This window comes from Ostrinia nubilalis, chromosome 20 (genome assembly GCF_963855985.1).
Source record: "Ostrinia nubilalis chromosome 20, ilOstNubi1.1, whole genome shotgun sequence".
NCBI lineage: Eukaryota > Metazoa > Arthropoda > Insecta > Lepidoptera > Crambidae > Ostrinia > Ostrinia nubilalis.
This window is the reverse complement of record NC_087107.1, coordinates 3,404,072-3,423,935: the sequence shown is the minus strand read 5'-3', so window position 1 is coordinate 3,423,935 and position 19,864 is coordinate 3,404,072. Positions and strand designations below refer to the sequence as shown.

Genomic DNA, 19,864 nt, shown 5'->3' with positions numbered 1-19,864 from the left:
ACACTTATACTTCTTAAACTTATACTTCTTATATTTTATTAATTACTTTAACTGAAGTCTGAACTACACTGTATTATTTTCATTACTCTACATTATTAATTTTATACATTTATGCCACAGCTTTTAGTAAACTTTAAAATTAAATCCCTTCCTAATGGCTTAGTAAACATGTCAGCAATTTGTTCCTCAGTTTTAATATATTCCAAACATATTTGTTTATTTTTAACTAACTCCTTAATATAGTGGTAGCGAATATCTATATGTTTTAATCTTTTCAAACTGTCTGTACTAGCAACTGTTATAGCAGACTGGTTATCACACAATATCTTCACAGCATAATTTACATTTATATCAAAATCTTTCAATAAATTTTTCAACCAACATGCTTCACTACTTGCCATACTTAAAGCCACATATTCAGATTCAGTTGAGGATAAACTTACTGAAAGTTGCTTTTTGGAACACCAAGAAATAAGACAATCAGAAAACTTGAAACAGTACCCAGTTGTTGATTTTCTATCTTTTAAGTTACCCGCCCAATCAGCATCACAATAACCCAACAATGGTACATTTTCTGGTTTAAGAATTAACTCATAATTTATAGTATGCTTCACATATCTTAAGACCCTTTTTAAAGCAGTCAATAAAACATCATTTGCTTGGTTTTGATAACGGCTCAATATAGCAACAGGAATACATAAATCTGGTCTTGTAGCTAAAACTGCATACATGAGTGACCCTATCATTTGTCTACACAATCTTTCAACTTCAGGTAAAGGTTTGCAATTTTGGTTATTCAACATTTTACAATTAAAGTTAACGTCCATGGGTGTATTCATTGGCTTACAATTTTCCATTTTATATTTTTTAAGAACATTTAACAGATAACTACTTTGACTTAATATTGTTACTCCTGTATTTAAGTTTTGTTTTACATTTATCCCAAGAAAATTAGACACCCTCCCTAGATCTTTCATTTCAAATTCACTGCAAAGCTTTAATTTAAAGTCATTAATCCAATTTTCATCAGTTCCAAACATGAGCAAATCGTCAACATACAGCAAAACATACATTTTATTACCATTCTGACATTTTGAATACAAGCATGAATCACTTATGGATCTCTTAAAACCTTCTTTTTGCATAATTGAGTTAAATTTATCATTCCAGTATTTGGGAGATTTTTTTAAACCGTACAATGACTTATTTAGTTTTACAATATTATTATTATCAGTATAAGCCCCCTCTGGTAGTCTGAGATAAACCTCTTCATCTAGTTCCCCATAAAGGAAAGCCCCAGTTACATCCATCTGATAAACAGGTAACATAAGTTTAGTTGCAATTACCATGAACAAACGAAAAGTTGTCAACTTTGCTACTGGAGCATAGAGCTCATTAATATCTAAAATATCTGACTGTTCAAAGCCCCGAGCTACCAGACGTGCTTTATACTGATGTTTACCATCGCTAATTTGTTTAATTTTAAAAACCCATTTGCTACTCACAATGTCTTTGTCCACAGGATACTCACAGACTGTCCACGTGTTGTTGTCTTTCAATGTCTGCAGCTCTTTACTTACAGCCTCACTCCATTTGCTGGAATCACTCCTTTTCATAGCCTGCTCATAGGTTGTTGGCTCATTTTCTTCGCTGTAGACATTATGGCAGCAGTAAAATTTGTTCTGCTTTCTGATCCGCCTGCTCCTATCACGACGTACCTCTCTTTCATCCACCAACTCCATTGAACTATCACCTTCATCAATACATGGCTCATATTCACTCACTTCAGTTTCATTCTCAATCTCTGTGTCTTCTCCTGTACTTATTTCAACATCACTTCGAGGTTCACATGCTCCATCATCTTCCTGTTCCTCATCCTCCACATTGCAATCCAAATCCAACTTTACCACTAGCTCTCTGCTTTCACTCTGTACTTCTTCTTCTAAGAAAACCACATCTCTCTTTATTTCGACTATATTTTTCTCTGCAAAATAGACTCTGTAGCCTTTCACGTTTTCGCCATAACCAACCATGTATCCCTTTTCGCCTTTCTTGTCCCATTTCCTTCGTCTTTCCTTTGGTATGTGCACATAAGCCGGTGTGCCGAAAGCCTTCAATAGATGGATATCGAAACTCTTGCCAGTCCACAGCTCGTATGGGGTTTTCTCACTATTTTTGCTCTTCCCCGTTCTATTGAGCACAAATGCAGCTGTATGGACCGCCTCCGCCCACAGTTTCTTCGGCATGTTCTTGGCATAGAGCATGGTTCGTGCTGCCTCCACCAGTGTTCTGTTTTCCCGCTCAGCCTTGCCATTTTGTTCTGGACAATAAGGTGTGCTTGTTTGGTGAGTTATTCCATGCTTTGAAAACAATTTCTTGACTTCTTTATTAACAAACTCAAGCCCGTTGTCACTTCTAAAAGTTTTCACTTTATTACCAGTTGTGTTCTCAGCTTTATTTATGAAATCAGCTATGCAGTTCTTAATCTCGTGCTTATTCTTGACAAAGTATACGTGTCTATAACTTGAGAAGTCGTCCTTCAAGACCACAAAGTATCTTGACCCTCCAACAGATGTTTCCTCCATGGGGCCACATGTATCCGCATGGATCAGTTCACAGGTTCTAGTGCTGACACTCTCGCTGTTATGGAACGATAATCTATGTATCTTCCCTTGAAGACAACCTTCGCACTTGGGCAACGAAGTTGTGTTCACATTGATGTCGTTTTTCGTAAGTAACTTTTTCACATGTTCGAAGTTTTGGTGCGCTAACCTTTCGTGCCACTGATAGAGATTATTGTCCACTGCTTTTGCAACACTAGCCACTTGGTTTTTGTAGCGAAAAACCATGTAATATGAGTTCCCATGTCGTTTAGCAATCGCACAAACATTGTTGTTTTTGATGAACCTACACGATCTGTCATCTGTCACCATGACATAACCTTTGTCAGACGCACAATTTACCGCAAAGAGATTGGTTTTAAGGTCCGGAACGTATAACACATTGTCCATGGTGGTATCAATCCATTCTTTCCCGTTATGAACTTGTACAGTCACTAGTCCACATCCTAACACACTAATTGAGTCACCATTTCCTAGTATCACTGATTTTTGAGTAGCGCTTGTCAGAGATGTAAACAAAGCGCGGTCACAGCACATGTGTTCACTGGCTCCGGAGTCCACTAGCCATTCTGATTTCTGATAATGTCCTGAAGCTGACACTACAAACGCATTACTTTTCTTATTGTCACTGTTTTTCCTAAACCAACACTGCGCTTTTTTATGTCCCATTTTACCACAATAGAAACACTTGTTATTGTTATTATTTGAGTTCCCTTCACTGTTATTGTTCACCCTACATTCACTTTTGTAATGTCCAAGTTTGTTACACTTGTAACACTTCACGTTCTTCTTAGATTTAACCAGGAATGCCGACGAATTAGATGTAGTAACTTCTTCATTTTTCTCATTTATTCTTTCTTCCTCTATTAATAACCGAGCAACCAGATTGTCTACTGTTTGTTTTTCTTCAGGGGCTGACTCCCACGCCGAAACGAAGTGTTTGTACTCGTCAGGCAGCGACATCAGGATTTTTGTAATGGTGAACTTATCAGATACTGGCTCTCCCATCTGTTTCAATGTGTTTTGCATCTCCTGTATTTTAGAAAGGAAAACTGCCATTTCTGTACCTCTTTCAAATTTGAATTGAAAGAATCTCTGTTGCAATATATGTATACTTGTCTCCGATTTCTGCTCGTATACACTCATCAGCTTGGTCCACATTGCTGCGGATGTACTGCATGTTAAGATGTGCAGCATCGCCTTCTCGGTCATCCTGGACACTATTATCGACTGTGCTTTGGCGTCTTTGGCATCTGACTTAGCCCTGCCTTCCTCCGCGTCCGACCGTCCCTCAACGATGTCCATCAATCCTTGGCTTCTCAATAGCACCTGTGTCTGGAACTTCCACACGTTCCAATTGTTGGATCCTTCCAATCTAATAGAATTGTGATTCCCTTCCATTTCGTTATTGTTATCGTCCTGTCTTGTCCGATCTTAACAAGATCTTTCACGACTTCACGTGCAAGCCGGCAACCCGTTACCGAAGCGAGAAATACTAATACTATTGCGATCACTTTTACTTTCTCACTACACAGATATGTGCCTGGGCCCATAACCTGTTGTGATGGAATTAAAGATAACGGATTTACTAACGAAATGTATTTTAATATGTCCTCGACACACTTTTTATAATATCCAACCCGAGTACAGAAAACGTCACAGAGACCGGAAGTCTTAAAATCTACCATAGACTATTAAACCAGGATACACCTCTTTTTTTTTTTTTTAAACTGTAGTGATTGCATTGGCTTGGCATTCAACATAATGAATTGTGTATTTTTTTTAAACGAAAACTGTGTTTAAACTTATAGTCACACTTTACTCATTAAAAAAACTAAACAACTTACCTTTTTTGTGACGAACGGCCGTTACTATCCAAATAATCACACTATGAATTTAAACTTTCGTCATCACTCCGCAACAAACACGTTCTTACTTGCATAGACCCATTATTGTATTTAGCCAGCCGTTCAAAGTTTGGCTTAGTAACGTTATGCTTTAACGCTAGATGGCGTTAGAAGGCAATTTTGAAGAAGTGGTCTATTTTATCTTGTAGTTTACGTGTCCTTTAGTAAGATGGCGTTGATAACTCATTTTTGCGAAAATTTCGTTTAGTAACGGTTTAACTTTAAAGGTGCGATATAGCATAAACAAGCAGACGTCTAAAAAAGCTAATTTACCCTTGTTAGGAATTTTAAATTGAGAGGTTAGTAACAAAATTTTTAATGAATTAATTTCTCTCGCCATCCATCGCGCTTGATGGCACCTAGACGCCGAATCTTATTTTTTTTTATCTGTCAGAGAAAGCTCTCGTCAGTATACGTGCCTTTTTCTAATAAATGTGTAATGCAAATTCATTTCATGCCTTCAAACAGAACTACCAAAACTGCTCCATTAGAGGGAACTTTGAACCGGTAATTTGATGTTTTATAGCCCACCCTATTAAAATATTCCTTTTTTTAGAACTGTGTAATTGCACTGACATGTTGGCTGAATGAAAATAATGCATTTACGAATAAAACAAACATGTAATAATAGGCACTTCGACACTTTACCTCCCGCGCGGCCAAGTAAAAAGTACTGATATTATCGATGCAAGTCGGCACGGGTTGCCGTGGTTCTAGGTATACAAAATTTTATATATTATTGTTTTGACACGATTCAAACATAATTAGAGGGTATGCGTTGAAAAAAAAAGACTTTGATTTTTTTGGGACACCCTAGAATCAATATGAATGGAGATATTAATGTAGTTTGGCAATAATGTAAAGAAAATATAGGAATCCATTCGTAACTCTATCTAGACAAAGGCTGGGTTGTACCATCTTATTTTGACTTTAACAAAGGTCAAAAATCTGTCAAACTCCATACAAAAAACACCGGTTATCGTTTTAATTACGGTTAAAGTTAGGTGGTGAAATTCAGCCTAAGTTACGTATAAACAGTAATCAAACAAAACGTAACAAAATTACGCCGCAAAAATAACCACAATATCAATTCCAACGAACAAAGAGACAACAAAAATCCCCAGACAAAAGCGTATTCGGAATAAAAACAACATTTTACAAACCAGGACTCGGAGCCATCGCATTCTATTGCTTTATTTTGCCGTATTTTTCATTCGTTTAAATGTTTTGATGAAGCCGGTGAGCGACGGTGGCGCCCTCGGGAGGGGGTGGCGAAAAAATGAAACGAGAGTAATGATAGCGGGGGGCGTTTGATTCTCGCTGCCGTACCGAGAGTACGAGTATGTATTGCGATAGGTAAATAACTATGTCCGTGGGCTGGGAAATGGCAGTGGAAAGATGTAGTGTAGCTTTGTTGTTGGTTGATCAAGATGTAAAGATTTCTAGATATATGTAGATAGAGTACATAGAAGTCTATGTGTGATTGTTTATTGTTACTGTTTTTTTTATTGACATACTGAACGTAGAAGAGGAAAAATGTACGTCATAAAAGGCAATTGGAATTCATTTAAGAGGCCTTCTAAAATACCTTGTAGGATTTTTTTTAATATGTTGAGATTATGTTTGAGAGCATTAAATATGAAAACTACAATTCTCATGATTTCAAAACATCATTATATTACAAAACTCAGTAGGTATACCTATAAAACGGGAATATTTCCACCTCTTGTTCCCATAGCTGCAACTCCAGGCACATACTGCAGTTGAGATAAATGTGACAGTTAGGTTTAGGTTTAAAGAACATTTATTTCTCATTAAAAACATTACAGTCACTTACATGAGAAATTAACAAAGGACAATGACCAAAAATGTATGGAGTGTGGTCCAAATGTCCACCACGAACGAGACCTATGCAGTAAAATAGTCTACTAAATACTGATTCATTATAACCAAACCGCAATCAAAAATATGCTGTCAGTAAAAAGTTATGACTGAATGAAAAGTCTGTTTTTTACCTTTTCATCCGAAAAATGTTCTTGATATCATTCTATCCATTGCATATTTTGGACTAATCTACGCATGTTATGCCATGTCGCATGTGGCGCGGGGTTATAGATGAATTTTATTACATATTATACTAGCTGTGCCTACGACTTTGTACGCGTAAAAATAGTTTGAATAATATTTCCCATTTTTACAACATTTGTCTTTACTGCTCCGCCCCTATTGGTTGTAGGATGATGTTATTTATCTTAAAACCATCCTTGATAAATGGGCTACCCATAACAAAAAGAATTTTTCAAATCGGACCAGAAGTTCCTGAGATTAGCGCGTAAACTACTACAATTTTTCAAACAGTCATAACTTTTTACTGACAGCTTTTTTTTTTCGTCCCATACTGAAAGTTAATCTCTATTTAATGGACTATAAGCCAATATAGGTCTCATTAGTGGTGGACATTTGGACCACTTTTGGTCATTGTCCTTTTATGTAGGTAGATAATTTACAAGTTGTCCAATAGCCAGAACAAGCAGATGTACTTCTGCGGGAACCGTCCTTTCTAGTCTAGGAAAGTCTAGGAAATCGTCCCTGCTAGTAGTAGAAACTGGCAGACTATTGTCAGCCAGTTTCTACTACTAGCAGGAGTTTTCTAAAATCATCCTTCTATTTCAGTGAGCAACGGAGCGCTAAGCGCGTGCGCAGCACAGTCCGGTGGGGTAGACAAGGACGGCAAGAAGAAACACACGAGGCCCACCTTCAGCGGGCAGCAGATCTTCGCGCTGGAGAAGACCTTCGAACAGACCAAATACTTGGCGGGGCCTGAAAGAGCCAAGCTTGCGTACGCGCTTGGCATGACAGAGTCACAAGTTAAGGTGAGGATTTTTGTTACTATTTACTGTATAAATGTTAGCTGTGTGTTTCCAGCAAAGTAGAATAATACCATCGCCTCTCTTCACGAGGATGTGGTAGGAGGCAAGGCGACTAAGGGAGCAAGAACTATGCGAAAACCAGGTCAACTGGCTAGACGGTAACCTGGTGGGGAGTGTAGGCCAAACCCTCCATTTGCCTTTAGTAAATTGGAGAAAATGGTGGAGACTAAATGACCCGATGATTATATAACTTCACGAACATAATGCTATTTAATTCAATTTCGACTTTGCATAAGGACATCATATTCTTGTTTAAACTTGAGTTTTTCGCCTGAATTGTGCGGTTCTTTTTGTGTATGCTGTGATTGACAGTTTTGTATAGTATTTACAGAAGATTGTCTATCTATCTACGAGTAGGTATCTTCCAATGAACTTTATGTTAATGTGCCATTGCGCCGATCATAAGGAAAACTCATTCCAGCCAGTCCTCCACTATCAGTTTGTACCTTTTCAGCTGTTGAAAATCGTCCAAGCTTATAAAAAATCCTCTCTTAATCAAACCCCTCACATTATGAAGATAGAGCCTGCAAGGACGGTACACAGAAGTGAATGTGGGTAAAAAAATACCCCATTTCATCGCGCATCTAGTGGACATGCAGCTTTAATGTCGTAATCGGATTATACAGATTGAAAAGTCAATCACTTAGTCAGTCGGCGCAATCAAACGATTCGCTCTATTAGGGGTCTACTCTGTGAAACCATTTCTGTATTGCTCTACCCTTCTCTCTCACTCATATTGACTTGTCTGGGTGAGCAAAAGGGATAGGTATAGTCGAGTATATCGAATTGGTGTCCAAAGTTAACCCCAGGATTAAAAGCTAGCCACATGTGAACGTATCGACTGCGCTTTGTTTATTACGAGGCTGACTCATTTGGTGACGGAGGTATGTGCTACTGTTATATTTTTAACGCATTGAAATTGATGATACTTTGGCTTTCATTTTATTGGAGTACCTTCCTACATAACTAATAGGCAATAGCCTACGAGTTTTTAAATTTTTAAAGAGCAGGGCTTCTTTATCATAAAATTATAGGCGCTGATGAATTTCACAATTTTATTGACGACTTTCAAGTAATAGCACATTACACGTTCGTTGCACACATAGACAAGAAAAAAGTCTTAGTTTCTAGAGTAAAAAATACACATTTTTATTTGATGTTGCCAACACAATTATTTCTTTCAGAAAAACAAAATGCCAAATGTTGTCTTTTCAAATGTTATCGTCAAAAAGTGTGTTAACCTTCCTCGACGAGGTCAAAGAAAATAGGCTAGAGGCTTGTACAAGTGTAATCTGAGAACAAAAACGACAAGTATTTTATTATATACCCATGTATAAACAATGTAGGCCTTATTTCCTAAAATATTGACATAAATTCGTGACACGATAAAAATATCTTTAAAATAATTTGATACTCACTCAAACGATAAACGACACTTTCAATTAAACCCCTACGCAAAATAGGCGTAAAAAGGCAAAGGTTTTATTCTAAACTAATTGGGGTGTGGTCCTCGCCCCTCGCTAACTGCCGGAGGGCGAGCCCTCTGTGGTCACGGGCTGCTGGGTGTTTCGCCATAGCAAAAGATTATTGAATTTTCTGTACAGTTGTGCAGCCAATTTTGTTTTAACTGTTCCGGCGGATCGTTTAAATCTGACATTGGTGATATCAACACTTTATTGAATGATTTGACTCAATTTTTGACTGGATTTAATCAGTCTTATGAATGAAATAAGAAATTGGTGTGTTTTTATCAGTGGTCTGATGGTTTTGGATTAGAATCCCAATTCTAAGTATGGCGTGAATAATCACTTGTACCTAACCGCAATCATGGACATTAATTTAGGTGTTTTAGTGTTACTATTTTTATCGGAATTAAAATATAAAATAAAATGTCCCAAATGACGGATAAACGAAATCAAAGTTAATCAAAACCAAGTAATACCATCAAAGGATGTTGAAGTTCACACAAATCACTAAATCAGTCTATCATAACTGTACAAGACTGTGATCTAACCTGAAATCTAGCATACAACTCAAACATCATTGACAATAAGTCTGATTTGACACTTTGACTAATTTCAACCACTCGACACTCGTTTCCTTTTAAACTTTAAGAAAAATCGATCATTTGTACGAAAGATTTTGCTTAAAAAGAAACAGTAATTATTACTTGGAGGTAATGACGCGTCACTAATCAGACGCGAAACACCCCAGAGTCACCCTCATCGTAGATCAAGACTCGTTTGCCCAAATCGCATTACAGTAAGTGATATGTACCATTAACAGGCAACTGTTCAATTTGGTACAGAATTGAAACGAATAGCGTAACTTGAAGAGTATTAGAGATGACAGAATTTTTTGGAGCCATTTAACACGTCGATTTCAGTATCATCGTATAAAAGAAAAATAGAAGAAAAAAAAACAACAAATATAAACATGATCTTAAAGATCTTCAAAGGCTAAATGATGAGGAAGATAGAAGAAAGGTTTAGTTAAAGAAAATCAAATATAAAGTAACAGGAGCTATGTAACGCTTTTCAGACATAATAATTCACATACTCGTAGAGAAAATATTTACATGATCATAAAAAACTTCAAAGCTTAAATCATAAAGAAGATTGAAAAATGGTTTAGGTAAAGTAAATCAAATATGAAATAACAGTAGCTAAATTAAGGTTTTCAGACTTAATCATTAACATACCCCACGAAATAAAAGCGCATAGTGCTCTCAATAAAATTGTATCAGTCCCGAAAGTTGGAGCCAAATCAAGCGAATATGTGATTAATGCGCGATACATCAGGGCGAACAGTTGCGAAACTCTAATATTTGATCTTCCGACTCACTGCGCTCTGAGATGTGACAGGCATAAAAACACTTTACGATGTTTGATTACATTTTTCATGTGAATGAAGACATGATCATAACATCATCTAAGTATACGTCGTAAAAATAATAGGTTTATGTTTACAGCAAACTGGAGCATAACACAAAAACTACATTTGGGAGCGTTTTACAATCCGATCTGCATTATTTGATGTAGTTTTCTCAAAATTAAGTGATTTGAGTTTTGTAATATTAGATGGAAATGAGAGTATAACCATTTCAGATATCTATGTAGTGCTCAAAATACTATCATTCCTATTCTCTGTACTACTTTACAATTAAAGTAAACTGATTCTAGTTTTGTTTATGTCAATAGTGCAACAAGCAATTACACGTGTTAAATTGTATGGCAACATTCAGCATTAGACTAACTTTATTGCCTAGATTTAGATTAGCATCACATACAATTGCACAGCCCATTACAAATGGGTCTATAATCCTTTATAGCCAACTAACTGGCCGAACAAATGAGTGCTTCCATTCACAAATTGGGCTCAAAAGCCAATGTGGCGGGAGGTTACCTTGCAAAGTTATTAGCGTTTCTGTCAAACGATAGTCTACTTTATGGGGTGAAATTAAGAGCGCTGTAGATGTACAATATTACTTTGTAGGTCGAGATGATTCCCCTGACATAGCTCATTTGGCATTCAATAAAATTAATCCCTCAGGATGGCTAAAGGGAGGGTGCGGTGTTTACACATGTGACTTGCACCGGTGCAATGGGAATGCATAATGAAATTAATTGGACGACTATTTATTCAATAAAAATATTTTGGGAAATCGTGATAAAGTGGAGCAGTTTATCACGCTTTGTTTTAATGTGAATAAAAAATCATCATCATCATCATCATTTCAGCCACAGGACGTCCACTGCTGAACATAGGCCTCCCCCAATGCTTTCCATGTTGATCGATTGGTAGCGGCCTGCGTCCAGCGCTTCCCTGCTACCTTTACGATGTCGTCGGTCCACCTTGTAGGTGGACGTCCCACGCTGCGTTTTCCGGTACGCGGCCTCCATTCCAGAACCTTTCTGCCCCATCGGCCGTCAGTTCTGCGTACTATGTGCCCTGTGTGAATAAAAAATTCACATCTTAAAATGTGAAGTCTGTTTCATCAACATAAATGATAGGATAAGTAATTTAAATTTATTCTGCGTAATCTTGACTTGATTAAGATATGTCTGCTAATTTCCTTCTTATTAACAAAGCTAATATTTTAGCCATAAACCAGTGAATATCATTAGGTTGATCAATTACCACATTTCAGTCGACTATTGAAATAAATACCAGCATCATATAAATCAGCGATTCCCAAACTATTTACATCAAGATTATTAGAAGAGATATATGAAACAACGCACAAGGAAACTTTTTAGCACACCACAACACAACCTAACCAACAACAAAGGAAGAAACGAAAAGTGAAAATGAATCAAGTATTTATTTCATAAAGTTTGAAATCAAGATCAGAGAAGAATTGGATTGACTCTCAGAACTTAATACGAGTACAAAATAACATGAAAGAATAGTAAAATTCAGCAGGAAGATGTAAGTAACAAGTGTATCCAAATATGCGTAAAATTTAGACTAGAACCTTTGTAATACAAGTTGAGAACCACTGATCTAGATAGTCTGTCTGTTCGTCACCGAAGGCAGGGCTTTAAAACTTTACAGCTATTATACTGTTGATATACAGCCGTCATAACAACAGGCCCGGTTATAGCATATCATAATTCCTTCGCGCGTACTTAAAATGCAAATCTGAATGTATCGTTATCATTCCTTTTATGGCCGTTGTAAAGCTGCGCCGAATTAGTTCGCATAGTTGGGAGTTGTGACGTTCCCATGGGTCTGACATTTTTGCCATTTCAAGTTTGAGTAACATAGACAATAATAAGTATGTACTGCTGTATGCTTTGTGATCTATAAGTCGTAATGCCTAATTGAGATCTAAAAGCCTTTGAAAAAAATATGCAGTCGGTCGGCAGGTTATCAGATTAAGCTAATTCGTTGAAAAATGACTCTTACTACTAACTGAATTGATGCTAGCGTTTAATTTGATATGTCGTCATCGGATCTAAGTACCTAGAGCCGCTTTGATAAATAAGAAGAATTGGCTCATTTTTATAACCTCCTATCCTAACTCTGTGATTGTCACATTTTCCTGCATCCCCAATCCCATCACCGTTATTAAATTAAAAACTGCCAACACACAATTAAAACTCATTTCTGTGATTACGAGAATGTTTATACGGTCCAAATTAAATTACCCTGAGCGTGCGCAGCTAACGAGATAAGATGGACGGCATTAAACGCATGTAGATGACTATTGATACGCACCCTCGTCGCAGAGGACGCCACTTGAGCATATTAAATTATTTTGATGGATGGCGCTATAATTTAATTTTAATGTTTTGATAAAATAGAGCTTTGTGAATGCAAAATCTGGGAGCATTATTTTTGAACGGCAATTTAAATGTAATTTGGAGTGAATGGAGATGCGTTTAGATAGTGCAGTGACGTCGCTTTTTACGAAAAGCGTTTCATTGATAGATCGTTTTTGCGATTGGCTCTGAACGGACGATCTCGTTTGCATAATGGGTTCACTGATGCGATGTTTTTAAAGCTATCGCTAATTCGTCATAGTTATGGTCGACTTGTAAACTATTGTCATTAGTTTGCATTATACATTTATAATCGCTTCTGATATTAAAAGTAATAGTGATAGTACCAGAAATTGATAGATTAAAGTATGCTCCATATTTTTAGTTCTACTAACTAGTATGAAACTAAGTAGTTTATCAAGTACCTAGTCATTGACGTAAGAATTTTGTCTCATTACTTTGTTTAGATGTTATACAAAGAGCTGTATCGCTTGTTCAAAGATGGTGCAAAGGTGCAATGCAAAAATGTCCATTTGCATATCTTTTGGTGATTAATTCTACGAAGATTTTCTTCTAACCTGTGCAGGTTGTAAAAACTTACGTCACGGTACCTATGATGGAGTCTGTTTCTAGGAATCTTTACCGGTGCCAATATTATTTTCATGACTCAGCTTACCGTGCCTTCCGAAGCACGAATGGCTATTATTTACTTGTAAACCGCTTCATTCAAGTCTACATTATGCCCTATACTACTTTTTATGCCCTACACGGAAATCGAACCGAAATCTCTCGAGTAGAGACTAGAGTGTGTCCTGCAAAGATCATCAGCTCTCTCAGACAAGTGGCAAAACGTGATAGTTGCAATGTCGAAAGACGGTCAAAAGGCCTTAGTTCAAGCAGCTTTTGTATGGAATTACATCGCTCCGTGAACGGATTCTATTTTCGATTCCATCAAAAAGTGCCACGGCAAAGCTGTCTTATATTGTTGTTGCAAAATCGCACCAATTTCAAATTCATTAAGGTGCCACTCTACCTTGATGTGTTACCATACGTTGCATGTAAGTAAATAGTGGCAACATCATAGAGGGTGTGAGCGTCGTTTAATTATGTCGCCCGTGCGCCTGACATGTGTGACATGCTGCCGGGGATTTACACCCGGCGACCTAGACTTAGATTGACTTTAGTCCTGATAGCAACGTGTAAATTATATTTAGGTAACACCCGTATTCACAAACGATGCTTAGCAAGCAGCGAAGTGAAGCAGCAAATCGAACGCACAGCGTTGAATAGAGCTCTGTTATTTGTTCGTGTGTCACCCTGTGCGTCCACGCATACTGTGAGACCTCATAGTAATGTTTGTGAAAATTGTGAATACGGGCGTAAGTACCTACATAAGTAATAGTGAAAAAAAATAGTTTAATATGTAGGTAGGTAGTTAACCTACAATTTTGATTGGTTGAATTAATAATACCAGTAATTTAAATATTATACTTTGTTGATTGGTCATAGATCAGAATCATTTCTGAAAATAAATGAATACTTCAGAAAAAAATTTGAGCGCGGTTATACGGAAATGAATCTTAGTTAGTAAAGCCTACTTTGGCGTGCCCACAGCGCAACTGCTTCATACAAATTGATGCTGTATTTGTTCTATTTAACAAGCGGTTGCAACTTTGATGCGTCCACAGAAATACGGCCTATTTGCTTATAGCTCGCATCTGACGCACCGTAAATTTTAATCTGTCCAACGCACAATTTGTCAAACGCGTATGATCAAACCGCCATGTTTATTTCTCTATTGACATTCGATGACATATATCCGCCTAAATTCCCGCCTAAATCTATCGACCAGGCTTCGATGGCATTTCCATACACCGCTACCGATCCTACAATCATCACACTCGAATTTGACCCTTATGTTTCAACCACTATGACTGCTTTTCCAATGACATTGTCGGGGATATAATCAAAAGTGATTTTGGACCTAATTGTAAGAGCTTAAAGTTGATTGTCGTTAGACTGTTTGCTCTACATCGATTCTTGATGACAGAAGTGAGCAAACGTTAATTGACGTCATTAGTCGAATGGGTTTCACTAAATGGAAATGTTTTGAGGGTACTTTGAGTTTGAGTTGATTACAGTTTAGTAGCTGAAAAAAGTACCTATTACATTCTGTCAATGTAATCATGTTAACAAACTTTACGTACCAAACTTTCTCTTAGGCTGAGTAACTATAATAATAACTGGTGTTTTTGTATGAATTTTGACCGATTTTTGACGTTTATTAAAGTAAGATGGTGCAACTCAGCCATAATGTTTTGCGATCGACAATCTATCTATCTAGTTTTTGATAGCTACAAATGTAGAATTACATTTAAAATGTTTAATTTATTTAAAACTTTTTGCCAGATGTTAGGACGATTCGGCATTTTTTGAGCACATGGGTAATATTTGTATTGGTATCATAAAACTTCATGTACTATAAGTTTCAGAATAGTGTTTTAGAATTCAATTATCATGACAAAAATTTTTTTGTTAGTAATCCCCATACTAGTACATAGTTGAATCATTATAAACCTAAATGATAAAAACTCCTAAGTGAAAAGTACTGACGCCCAATAATTACCTATGTGTAGCACATGTGATACACCCCTGTGGGGTCCTAATAGATTGGACCGTTAACAGCGTTTAGGGTTCGGTAGGCAGCGCTTGCAATAGCCTTATTTATCTACACTAATATTATAAAGAGGAAAACTTTGTTTGTTTGTTTGTTTGTTTAGTTGTAATGGATAGGCTCAAAAACTACTGGACCGATTTTAAAAATTCTTTCACCATTCGAAAGCTACATAACTCACGAGTAACATAGGCTAAATTTTATTTTGAAAAAAAATAGGGTCCCGTAAAATATTTGGGATTTTCATAAGACGTGGAAAAGCGCCATCTATCGTCATTGGTTAAAATCTTCTTGCGCCTGACAAAAACGGTTTTGAGGTACGTAAATATTCATGAAGGCAAAGATGTCAAACGCCATCTATCGACATCATTAGTAAATTAGTAACTAAATATTACATGTACTATGAATAGCGCTGTTCGTAAATAATATTGAAAATTTAATAAATAAAGATATTTTATGTAACTGGAGCATTCACTGTATGTACCTATTTGAATGTTTAAACGAGCAAATCAAAGTGTTAATTAGTGACTTTTTACAAACTTCCTTGCAAATTCTTACTATGTGCCGCCATCTACCGAGATGAATATTAGGGTACGGTTCAGCGGCGGACAAATGGGATGGGCGCGTGGGCGATTGTAGTTAAATAGGATAAGAATTACCTACTTCGTTTTTATTTTCTGTATGTAATTTGTTAATTTTTTGGTAGGGTCTTTATTTTAATTACTTAGGTTGGTAGGTACTTACTTATTTGATTTTAATGATAATTACTATAGGTACGTATAATTTTAGTAGAAAGAAAGGTCATTGAATGACTAAGTGACTCACTCACTCATCACGAAGTCTCAGAAACTACAAGTCTCAAAAGAGTTCTCAGGGTTTAATGGTCTATTCCACCACCTGGCTTTGATCACCAAGATGATCAAAGTGGACTCCAGTTAAATTATTTTTTTAGTGTTCTTTGATCACCTATAAATAAATCATACCTCTGAATTGTCACATAGGTACATGTCCAATTTGTTTATTGCGGTTTTTAGAAAATATCTAAAATGTTACAAAACAAAATATGTAGTACAACAATTGGACATGGTGACTATTCAGAGGAGATGTGATTTGTTTGTAGATGATCAAAGGACACTAAAATAATAATTTAACTAGAGTCCACTTGGCTCACCCAGGACATCGTATCCGTGGGTGATCAAAGGCACAGAATAAATTCAAAGGACACTAAATTGTCGTTGTAAGTCCACTTTGATCACCTGGCTGATCAAAGCCAGGTGATCAAAGTCGAATACACCTTCTTTTAGAACGTAGGTAGTCACTAAGACGAAATTTTGCAAAATTCAACCCTTATGGGAGTTAAAAAGGGGGTTAGAAGTTTGTATTGCAGTCCTCGGTTTTTAAAGTAAGAGACTTGAAAGTTAAAGTGTATGCTCACTATGATCTCTAGATATTGTGGAGGTGTACATATACTGTTCGGTACACTGTGGTACTGTGTACACATCGGTTTGCCGACGATATTGTGGTCATGGCAGAATCGTTGGAAGATCTTGGCACAATGCTCGAAGACCTTAATCGATTTTCCCAACAGGTAGGCCTGAGGATGAACATGGACAAAACGAAGCTTATGCCGAATGTCCATGTTGCGCCCTACCCAGTTTCAGTTGGGAGCTCAATTCTCGAGATTGTCGACAAGTAGGTAATAGGTATGTCTACCGACACCTCGGACAAACGATCCAGCTAGGTAGGTCCAATTTCGAGAAGGAGGTCAATCGTCGAATCTAACTCGGCTGGGCAGCGTTCGGGAAACTACGCAACATCTTTTCGTCCAAAATACCTCAATGCCTGAAGACTAGAGTGTATAACCAATGTGTGTTACCAGTGATAACTTATGGCTCGGAAACGTGGCCTTTCACTATAGGCCTTATACAGAAGCTCAGTTGCACAGCGTGCTATGGAGAGGGCTATGCTTGGTGTTTCTTTGCGAGATCGAATCAGAAATGAGGAGATCCGTAAACGAACCAAAGTCGCTGACATAGCCCGACGGATTAGCAAGCTGAAGTGGCAATGGGCAGGGCACATAGTACGCAGAACTGATGGCCGATGGGGCAGAATGGTTCTGGAATGGAGGCCGCGTACCGGAAAACGTAGCGTGGGACTTCCACCTACAAGGTGGACCGACGACATCGTAAAGGTAGCATTGAAGCGCTGGACGCAGGCCGCTTCCAATCGATCAACATGGAAAGCATTGGGGGAGGCCTATGTTCAGCAGTGGACGTCCTATGGCTGAAATGGTGGTGGTGGTGGTGGTACATATACTGAAAATGTATCATTAGAAATCAACTACGGGGGCTAAGGAGATAAAAGGAGGGTTGGAAGTTTATATTATGAAAGTCCTATGTGTTTAAAGTAAGAGAGTTGAAATTCAAAATGTATGCGCTATAGATGCTAAGAGCGGATTTTACGAAACTCCACCCCTAATGGAGTAAAACGAGGTCCACGCGTACGAAGTCGCGGGCGGCCGCTAGTAGTCTATAAATTAGTTTAACGTTCCGCGATTGTTCAGGTCTTTTGTTGACTTAATCAATGGTGATAATGCCGAATGGTTCCGTATTTTTCTTGGGGATGTGTCTTCATTTATTTTTATTTACTACTTGCTTGCAGTTTGCCTGCTTGGATTTAGGTTCAGTTGGTTGATATACTTAACTAAAGGAATAATGGTTTAAAAACTTATAAAAGTGTAGTTTACAAGGTTCAATAGAGTCAATTATTCCAACCCGTAACGTATAATTAGTGAGAAATGGTTTCCTCCCAGAAACTGATAAAACATTGTTACATTTTTGCTATTAATCGCAATGATCTGCATCTAAGCTCCAAAATTTCAGCCCAAAGAATGTAGGTATTCTTAAATGTAAAACTTTTTGACACTAAAACCTGCATGAGGCTGTTTATTCCGTTGAATTAGGTATTTTCCATTTGAAATTCAGTATTATATTTCTAAATCAATTCATGACTCAGAATCCTTAGGCAGAGTCACTTTTGGTATGTTACAGTAATTCCTGGTTTATACAAATCCTCGGTTATTCTATGAAATATGTCTGTCATTGCATACGCATTAAAAAGGCCGGCCGCATTCACTGGATGATCGTGTTAATGTGTGGCGGGATCAATCACGCGCAGCTGATGCCACGACGCCAGCCAGGATGAATGAGGGACCAACAGGGGCCAAGCATTTTTTAGGAACAAAAAATACACCTACATCACATATAAAATATCATTAACTAAATCATAAAAGTCATACAGGTCAGAATCGTAGATGATAAAGAACATTCTATATTAATACGCGACACATAATCATGTCATGATTAAAGACAGCATAATATTTTAAAATAGTTGGCAACTATTTTCTTTATTGAAGAACTTACAAGGGCGAGGCATTTTTTAGAAATAAAACGTATTAAAATTCACTCCCGCATGACACATATTCAAAGATTTTTCACGCGATCTAGGATAACTAGTAAATAACTGAATAAGAGAGCGGAGATGACTCAAACTGTGGCTCTCAAAACGAAATCAAAGCTGGAGCTTTTAAAGCTTTATTTATTTTTTCAACAACTTGGTACAATGTTTAAGAGTATGCATTCTTTTAGCTTAATCCTTGATCACAATATCACCCAAAGGGTGGGATCTACAATGGCTACAATAGAGCAAGTTTGTCCAATAGATGCCATTCCACAACTTGAAAGCTTTGAGTTTGTATCAATGATCATTGACGTAAGCAGGGAATTCCATTCTTTGGCTCCTTGTTACAAATATTGGCACATAAAACTTTAAATGACAAGGTTTCCGTAACTTTACAGACATTGAGATAGTTCTAACGCCACAATAGGTCCTTGTCCTGGTAATCCGCCAACAAATATGAAAAAATTTGGATTTCAAATTTGACCCAACCACTGCCGGACATTTAGTATTTAGGAATACCTACATTAACTTTCCGTAAATCAAATCAAAAAAGTAATTGATCAGCAAAATGACTCCGCAAAACTGGAAGCAGGCGTGTCGTCGGCTTCGTGGCCATTATTCCTGCATCAAGCAGCAACTGTTGTCCGCTGCATTAACATCACAATAGCCTTCGCTAATGGTGGATTTATACGCCAGATGCTATTGAAACGCTATCCCAATATGCTTGCGGTGTAATTGTGCTTTTGGTGTCGTATAATTGGGAATTAGGGACTTATGATGTGGTAAACGCACATGGGTTCATTGTTTGGGTGTTTTATTTATTTATATTTAATCATGAAGAGCTTTATTTTCGTGACTTTTTGAGATTTGGTTTGCATTTCATATCTATAAATGGTGGTTTGTTGATGCAGTCCTGAATGAGTTGATAATAACTATAGTTCCATATTAATTAATAACTCAGACAAACATCTACATGAAATAATAAGGTGATCCATCTCTACTGCGA

General features: G+C 37.2%; 1 protein-coding gene across 2 annotated transcripts in view; it reads left to right on the top strand.

Annotated features, from left to right (window-relative positions):
- Nucleotides 1–19,864, top strand: part of LOC135081466 (homeobox protein Nkx-6.2) — a 73,872-nt gene that overhangs the window by 22,738 nt on the left and 31,270 nt on the right. For both annotated transcript variants that reach the window (XM_063976168.1, XM_063976167.1), the window contains one exon: nt 7,202–7,401. In XM_063976168.1, coding sequence (XP_063832238.1) covers nt 7,202–7,401 — 200 coding nt within the window. The remainder of the gene's footprint in view (nt 1–7,201; nt 7,402–19,864) is intronic.